Source organism: Pseudoliparis swirei, chromosome 15 (genome assembly GCF_029220125.1).
Source record: "Pseudoliparis swirei isolate HS2019 ecotype Mariana Trench chromosome 15, NWPU_hadal_v1, whole genome shotgun sequence".
Taxonomy (NCBI): Eukaryota; Metazoa; Chordata; class Actinopteri; order Perciformes; family Liparidae; genus Pseudoliparis; species Pseudoliparis swirei.
Window position 1 is genome coordinate 22,336,988 of NC_079402.1, and position 9,381 is coordinate 22,346,368.

The window sequence follows — 9,381 nt, forward strand, 5'->3', positions numbered from 1 at the left end:
CTGTGTGTGTGTGTGTGTGTGTGTGTGTGTGTGTGTGTGTGTGTGTGTGTGTGTGTGTGTGCAGCTGAAGCAGTTGGAGAATACAGTGCAGGGAGGAGTAGAAGGAGAAGCAGGGAAGGGAAGCCAGGTGGAACACACACACAGACATACACACACACACAGAGACACACACACAGACATACACACACACACAGAGACACACACACAGACATACACACACACACAGAGACACACACACACATAGATACACTCACACACACTCTCACCTGTCATGTCAGGTGGGGCACAGAGACTTCGACGTGGAGCAGAAGCTGCGGCGCGACCTCAGGAGGAGCCACGCCCTGCTGGCCGACGCCCAGCTGCTCCTCTCCACCGGGGAGCCGGGGCAGCACCTCCCCCTGGGGGGGCGGGAGCAGCTGGAGCGCCTCCACTGCCAGGTAGAGCTGTCACCTGCCACATGTCACATGTCACATGTCACCTGCCACATGTCACCTGCCACATGTCACCTGCCACATGTCACATGTCACCTGCCACATGTCACATGTCACCTGCCACATGTCACCTGCCACATGTCACATGTCACCTGCCACATGTCAGATGTCACATGTCACCTGCCACTTGTCACATGTCACCTGCCACATGTCACATGTCACCTGCCACCTGCCACATGTCACATGTCGCATGTCACATGTCACCTGCCACATGTCACATGTCACCTGCCACATGTCACCTGCCACATGTCACCTGCCACATGTCACATGTCACCTGCCACATGTCACCTGCCACATGTCACCTGCCACATGTCACATGTCACATGTCACATGTCACCTGCCACATGCCACATGTCACCTGTCACATGTCACATGTCACCTGCCACATGTCACCTGCCACATGTCACCTGCCACATGTCACCTGACACATGACACGTGACACTTGTCACATGCCACCTGCCACATGTCACATGTCACCTGCCACATGCCACATGTCACCTGCCACATGTCACATGTCACCTGCCACATGTCACCTGTCACATGTCACCTGCCACATGTCACCTGTCACCTGCCACATGTCACCTGCCACATGTCACCTGCCACATGTCACCTGACACATGACACGTGACACTTGTCACATGTCCCCCCCCCCCCCAGCTGGAGGAGAGTGAGGCCCGGCGGCTGCAGGTGGAGAGCCTCCATGATTCTCTCTCTCAGGAGTTGGAGAACTCTCAGCTGGAGCTGGAGAACCTCTGCAAGCTGAAGAGTGTGGTGAGTCACACCTGAGCCTGTGGGGGAGGGGCCTGTGGGGGGGAGGAGCCTGTGACCTATGTGACCCACATGACCTCTGTGCCCCGCGTGACCTATGTGACCCACATGACCTCTGTGCCCCGCGTGACCTCTGTGACCCACATGACCTCTGTGCCCCGCGTGACCTCTGTGACCCACATGACCTCTGTGCCCCGCGTGACCTGTGACCCACATGACCTCTGTGCCCCGCGTGACCTCTGTGACCCACATGACCTCTGTGCCCCGCGTGACCACTGTGACCTACGTGACCTCTGTGACCTACGTGACCTCTGTGACCCACATGACCACTGTGACCTACGTGACCTCTGTGACCTACGTGACCTCTGTGACCCACATGACCACTGTGACCTACGTGACCTCTGTGACCTACGTGACCTCTGTGACCCACATGACCTCTGTGCCCCACGTGACCTACGTGACCTCTGTGACCTACATGACCTCTGTGACCTACGTGACCTCTGTGACCTACATGACCTCTGTGACCTACGTGACCTCTGTGACCTCTGCTCAGGTGGACGAGCAGCTGTCCCTGCTACAGCGGGACAAGGTGGAGCTCCTGCGGCGCCTGGAGGAAGACCAGGAGGACCTGAACGAGCTGATGAAGAAGCACAAGGCGCTCATCGCCCAGGTACCGCCCCCCGCCGCCCCTGATTGGCCGGTTTGTGTTGTCTGTCCCTCTGAGTGACGTCTGCTCTGTCCAGTCGTCCAGCGACATCGCTCAGATCAGAGAGCTGCAGGCGGAGCTGCAGGAGGCCGAGAAGCAGAGGCACCTCCTGCGGGAGGAGGTGAGCGGCGCAGCGGCAGGTCTGTGATGCCTCTGGTGTGTTAGTGAGGCTCCCCCCCCCCCCCCCCGCAGCTCCAGCAGAGCGTGTCCAGGGTGCAGTTCCTGGAGGCGTCCACCGTGGGGCGCAGCATCGTCAGCAGGCAGGAGGCGCGCGTGTGCGACCTGGAGAACAAGCTGGAGTTCCAGAGAGGGCAGGTCAAGAGGTTTGAGGTGAGGCCGCCTCAATCCCCCATGATGCAACACTCTTCTGGTCTGATTGGTTAAGAGATGGCAAAGGTTCAATCAATGTGGCCAGATGGTGATCTTTCCTACGGTCCTTGAACGCATCGTGTGCGACGAATGCGGTCAAAAATTTCTGCTCGGGTCTCGGACTACTTCATGCCCCCCCCCCCCCCCCCCCCCCGTGATGTGCAGGTGCTGGTGTTGCGTTTGAGGGACAGCGTGGTCCGTCTGGGGGCGGAGCTTGAGCAGAGCGCCCAGAACGAGGCCCGGGAGAAGGAGAACGCCCGGTACTACCTGCAGCGCCTCCAGGACACGAGGCTGGAGAACCAGGACCTGGTCCAGAGGGAGCAGGACAGCAGCCGGCGGCGCATGGAGCTGGTGAGGGCTTCTATACAACCAGAGGAGTCTCCCCCTGGTGGTCAGGAGAGGGAATGCAGCTTTAACACATGAAGCATAGACTTCTATACAACCAGAGGAGTCTCCCCCTGGTGGTCAGGAGAGGGTATGCAGCTTTAACACATGAAGCATAGACTTCTATACAACCAGAGGAGTCTCCCCCTGGTGGTCAGGAGAGGGAATGCAGCTTTAAAACATGAAGCATAGACTTCTATACAACCAGAGGAGTCTCCTCTAGTTGTATAGAAGTCTATGCTTCATGGGTTTATATTTATATATAATTATACAGATAAATACATATTTAATATATTATTATATAAATAAATACATATTTTAGATATTATTATATAGATAATACATATTTAATATATTATTATATAAATAAATACATATTTAATATATTATTATATAAATAAATACATATTTTAGATAATATTATATAGATAATACATATTTAATATATTACTATATAGATAATACATATTTAATATATTACTATATAGATAATACATATTTTAGAAATGATTATATAGATAATACATATTTAATATATTACTATATAGATAATACATATTTAATATATTACTATATAGATAATACATATTTAATATATTACTATATAGATAATAAATATTTAATATATTATTATATAAATAAATACATATTTAATATATTATTATATAAAGAAATACATATTTTAGATATTATTATATAGATAATACATATTTTAGAAATGATAATAAAGATAATACATATTTAATATATTACGATATAGATAATACATATTTAATATATTACTATATAGATAATTCGCCCCTCATGTTCCAGGAGAACTGTGTCTTGTGTTCTGTGACCTCTGAGCAACGAGAAGAGCTTCATGATTATTCAGTTATTAGCACAAAGCAACACACATGCACACAAGGATGCCCTTTAAAAGCTACCACACACACACACACACACACACACACACACACACACACACACACACACACACACACACACACACACACACACACACACACACACACACACAGACACACACACACAGACACAGACAGACAGACAGACAGACACACACATCCACACACACACACATCCACACACACACACATCCATACACACACACACACACACACACAGACATCCATACACACATCCATACACACACATCCATACACACACATCCATACACACACACATCCATACACACACATCCATACACACACATCCATACACACACACACACACATCCATACACACATCCACACACACACATCCACACACACATCCATACACACACACACACATACATCCATACACACACACATCCACACACACACACACACATCCATACACACATCCATACACACACAACCATACACACACATCCATACACACACATCCATACACATCCATACACACACACACAAACACACACATCCATACACACACACACAAACACACACATCCACACACACACACATCCATACACACACACACACACATACACACACACACATCCATACACATACACACACACACACATACACACACACATCCATACACACACACACATCCATACACACACACACACACACATACATACACACACACATCCATACACACACACACACACACACACATCCATACACACACACACACACATCCATACTTGGTTATGTATCTCTATGACAACCACTGCACCAACACCCGTCTCCTCAAAGCCAACAAAGCCAATAACTTTGAAAGCCTCGATGTGTGTGTGTGCTTGTTTGTGTGTATGTGTGTGTATGTGTGAATGTGTGTGTGTGTGACAGAATGCTAAAGAGACAGAACAACCGCAGAAAGCAACAATAAAACCGACGAGATGAACCAATGAATCTCTTCTCAGAGGTCATGGAGCTGAATGTTTGGCTAGTGATGTCATGTTGGACGCATGAAGCTGATTGGTCCTCGGTTGTCGGGTAGGAGATTACAAGTCTCTGCTTCATGTGTTACAGCTGCAGTCTCTCTCCTGACCACCAGGGGGCGACTCCTATGGTTGTATAGAAGTTCTCATTGACAGTCCTTTGACCTCTCTCTGCCCTCACCCTTGTCTTGCAGGACATGCAGGTGGAGGAGCTGAACGCCGTCAGACAGGCGCTGCAGGCCGACCTCGAGACGTCCATCCGCCGCATCGTGGACCTGCAGGCCGCCCTGGAGGAGGTGGAGTCCAGCGACGAGAGCGACTCTGAAAGGTACGCAGCTTCGCTGAGGGGCCTCCTCGCCTCCTCGCCTCCTCGCCTCCTTGCTGCCTTAAACCATCACTGTGTGTGATCTCACCCTCTCACTTTCTGCTCTTCACTGCAGCGCTCACACTGCTACGGAGTCCTGGACTCCAAAGAAAGAGCTGTAAGAACCCCACCAACGTGTGTGTGTGTGTGTGTGTGTGTGTGTGTGTGTGTGTGTGTGTGTGTGTGTGTGTGTGTGTGTGTGTGTGTGTGTGTGTGTGTGTGTGTGTGTGTGTGTGTGTGTGTGTGTGTGTGTGTGTGTGTGTGTGTGAAGATATCTCATATATATACATATATATATATATACAAATATATATATATACTTATACATATTTCTATATAAAAAAGTAAATATAGATAATTTTGTATGTTTATATTTTAGATTTATACATATTTTGTATATATATATATTACGGCTGTCAATCGATTTAAAAAAATTAACTAATTAATCGCACATTTTGAAATTGCGATTAATTAATCGCGATTAATCGCGCTTAAAAGTTTGTTCCTTCTTTTTAAAGACAAAACTTCACACAGAGCTGTGTTTTCAAAGAGGCTCCTACATATAAAGTGCCAGCGAGGTATTTAATATCGTGGATGGTAAATTGTTTCTTCAGTGAAACATCAGATTAGTAAAAAAAAAAAAAGTATATTGAGACCCCATTGGTCCTGACATCTTTAACATTGAACAGCAGCAGAACCAGTGGCCTTGGTAACTGACTGACATTCACATATGTCACATTCACCCTCTGGAGGCTGGGCTCATTTTATACATTTTACAAAATAAATTAAATTCACCGTTTAAAGTCTTTTGCATGTGACACACCCCCACGTGTTCTACATCAAACATTCCAGAACAATCTCAGCTCTGAAATCAGGCTCAGTTGTCCTTGCGCCGTGTTCTCTGCTCTCTGACTGACAGGCTGCTAAATAAGCCTAACCTGTGAGGTGGGAGGTCCTTTGTGATTTACTGAGTGTTCATTGGTTGTTTTTTCCCCGAAATGTTGACAGACAAATGGATTGACAAATCACGGTTTCGTGTGACGAGTTCTTTCCGCGCCGCGTCACCCGACACGTCGCCCCTCCGTTCCTCTGTGTCTCAGAGGGGGAGACGGGAGGAAGGAGGAGCAGGAGGAAACCCGACTGATTCATCCACGAGTTAAACTGATTTCTGCTCCTTATTTTCGCGGAGAAATAATTGTTTTAAAAACGGAAACAGTGTCAAACCGTACTGCCGCGGTAAAAAAAAAGAAGAAAAAAAAAGAATTGCGTTAATTGCGTTAAAATATTTTAGTGCGTTAACGCGGCCAAATTAATTGCATAGATTAACGCGTTAACGCTGACAGCCCTAATATATATACATATATACATATATATGTATACATATATAAAATATGTATTTATATATTTTATATTTACACATATTTATATATACAGTATATAGATGTATATATATATATATATATATATATTCTCTTCAGATAAAAGAACTATAAAAACGTGCATACATTTTGGGGGAGGGGTCTGCATCGTGTGTGGGGGGGGTCTGCATCATGTGTGTGTGTGGGGGGGGGGGGGGTCTGCATCGTGTGATGCAATGAGGTCTTGCTCGGCAGGGACTCGGTGTCCAGTGTTGGCTCCATCGGGACAGAGGACGTCGGCGAGGGGATCCGTCATTGGTTGGGAGTCCCCAGCGGAGGGTCCCGCGGGGGGGGCTCCCCGTATGGCAGCAGTACCATCAGCAGCCAAGGGGGGCGCCAGTCTCTGGTGGACACCATGAGCACCAACAGCTTCCGGTATGCCCGGAACACTCCGGATTCTTTACTTGCTTGTTGATCACCTCGTCACTGAACCTGATTCCGTCCCGGCGGTTGTCGACTTTTCCCGCAGCTCCTGCGTGGATCCCGATGCCGAGGGCTCTGAGCCCGGCGGCCCGGGTCCCAGAGGTCTCAGCCGGGCCCCGTCCTCCTCCGCTCTGTCTGAGCTGCTGGACGGACTCCGGAAGCGGCGAGCCGGCGGCGAAGCGGGCGCCGGCGCCGGCAGCACCGTCTCCCTGCCGGTCTACCAGACCACCGCGGCCTCGACCCTCCGGCGGAGGGCCTCGGCACTCGAGCCCGCCGACCCCCAGGAGCCGCGGCCCATCCTCAAACCGGCCTCGCCGCTCTTGGCCCGCGCCGCCAGCGCTCGCTCCGTCGGCGACGCTCCGGCGTCCGCGGCCAAACTCTCCCGCTTCAACTCCAGCGACTCCCTCTCCGCGGTTCCCTCGCTGCCGCGCCTCTCCTCCTTGGCGTCGCCCCCCGCCGCTCGCCACCGGCCCCCCTCCCTGTGCATCCCGGAGGAGGACCCGGACGAATGGCCGCGCTCCTGGGCGACCCCCGTGCAGCGCTCCCCGCAGGCACTGAGGCGGTGCATGCTGGGTAGTCTCGCTGCAGAGGAGGGAGGCGAAGGCTCTCTGGGTTCAGAACCCATGGTCTTCCAGAACCGGCGCCTGGTTGAGGACCGGGACGACGCCGCTTCCGACATCCTGCCCGCCATCCGGAGAGCTCAGTCCGCCAGCAGCCTGGCCGGCTCGCTGAAAGGCCGCCGGGCGCTGAGCGTCCACTTCGGGGAGCTGCCGCCTTCGACCCGCGGCGGCAGGAAGAGCTCCGAGACCGAGTCGTCCAGCTCCGGTGGTTCTGGGGGGAGTTCCCAGGGAAGCGGGTCCAGGCGCCGGCTGGAGAAACCACGGGGAGAACGTCTGGAGGCCGAGGGCAGCGAGGCGGGCGACGTGGCGTCGGTCATGAAGAGATACCTGAAGAAAGAGAGCGACTGAGGACGATGAGGTGAGTCCCTCTGACAAGGGAAGGTGCTCCCTAGAACCACCGAGGGTTCTTCTAGGGTTCTTCTGGGGTTCTTCTGGTTGTCTCCATTAGAGAATCCCCATTCTGACTACTGGCTCCTTTAAGGGTTACACCTGGAACCTTTCAGATAGATTTAACTAACACTTAAAGGGTTATATCTGTGTAAGGTTCCACTCAACACCCCCCCCCCCATGAGAGGGTCTACAGAGAACCCTTGTATGGTGTAATGCAGGGGTCCCCAACTTTTTCCTGAGAGGGCCGCATGACGTTACCCTTGTCTGCTGGAGGGCCAGCCGGGGGGGGGGGTGCTAGTGAGAGAGTGCTCACCTGTGTGCGCGCCACCCGCTGTGAGCGTTGCGCGTGCAGACAGCATTTAACGGAGCAGCGTGCGCTCTGATCGCTCTCTTAATGAAGTATCGATACTAAAAATATGCTAAATCACATCGTGTTTAACGTACGGGTACTTTGTTAGCATCGCTACACCGTGCAGCGTGACAGCAGCAGATGTAGCGGGCTAACATTCAAGCTAACCTAACTTCCCAAACGCTGTCGACATCTGAACGCTGATTGGCCGAGACGCGACACGTCCCATCAAAGATGTTTTATTGTGAAGAGCACCACTCCACATTTTCTCCGCGTCTCACTGCAGCCTCAACGGCAGCGGGCCAGGTGAAACAAATAATAAATCGGAACGCGTCTCTGGTATTGTTCAGGGGGCGGGGCCACATGGGGAGGCGGGCCGTAGTTTGGGGACCACTGGTGTAATGGCTCCATCCTCGGATGTCATGTCCAGAACTTTACCACATTTTAGGGGACCCTTCATGTATTCCAAGGGTTTCAACTAGAACCCAGCCAGGGTTCCTCGATCAATTCCTTGGGGATGTGGTCCGGAAGGATCTTCAGCAACCCTCGAAGAACTCTTTTAAAGAAAGAAAAGGATTCCTAATGGAACCCAGCGACTGACAGAGAACCCTTGAAACCCACTTTCCAGCCTTTGTTCGGGGTTCTCTAGAAGTGGGTGGTTCTTGGTAGAACCTTTACATTCTACAGATATTATTATAAGTTCAACACGTGCTGGTTTTAGTTTAGTTTCAGATCGACTTCCCAAAAGAACATCTGAAGAACCGACTCCACGGTTCTCACGGGTTCAGTCCTGGAGGAGCGTTCAGGAGACTTACAACCGATTGATGGGGGCAGGCCCAGACCTGAACAGGATGTCATCGCTCTCTCTCTGTTTTATTTCCCAGCATCCTCTCTGTTCTGACCTCAGACTGAAGGCGCCGAAGAAACTCCTCAAAAAGGAGATTCCTCCTTTGACCTGTGAAGACGGAAACACGTTTGTACATGAATAAAATTACTCTCTTCACTTCTTGCTTCGGGAATTTATTCCACGGATCCGTGATATAACTTATTAACTTCCACAACGCATCGGAGGAGGAGGTGGAGGAAGAGGAAGAGGAAGAGGAGGAGGAGACCAAACAACGGCAGCGAGAGAAACCGAGGAGACGTGGGGTAGAGAGAATATGGGGTGGGGGGGGGGGGGGGGTGATATAGTGAGTGAGTTGGAG

The 9,381-nt window shown here is 50.7% G+C and overlaps 1 protein-coding gene across 1 annotated transcript in view; it reads left to right on the forward strand.

The window, feature by feature from the left end:
• The window catches only part of LOC130205730 (unconventional myosin-XVIIIb), an 11,328-nt gene extending 2,149 nt beyond the window's left edge, over positions 1–9,179 (forward strand). The window contains exons 4-15 of the mRNA XM_056433227.1: positions 65–127; positions 279–437; positions 1,149–1,262; positions 1,813–1,929; positions 2,003–2,086; positions 2,158–2,295; positions 2,500–2,685; positions 4,807–4,940; positions 5,053–5,094; positions 6,590–6,769; positions 6,864–7,795; positions 9,061–9,179. Coding sequence (XP_056289202.1) covers positions 65–127; positions 279–437; positions 1,149–1,262; positions 1,813–1,929; positions 2,003–2,086; positions 2,158–2,295; positions 2,500–2,685; positions 4,807–4,940; positions 5,053–5,094; positions 6,590–6,769; positions 6,864–7,785 — 2,139 coding nt within the window. The 3' untranslated portion in view covers positions 7,786–7,795; positions 9,061–9,179. The remainder of the gene's footprint in view (positions 1–64; positions 128–278; positions 438–1,148; positions 1,263–1,812; positions 1,930–2,002; positions 2,087–2,157; positions 2,296–2,499; positions 2,686–4,806; positions 4,941–5,052; positions 5,095–6,589; positions 6,770–6,863; positions 7,796–9,060) is intronic.
• The last annotated feature ends 202 nt before the right edge of the window (positions 9,180–9,381 follow it).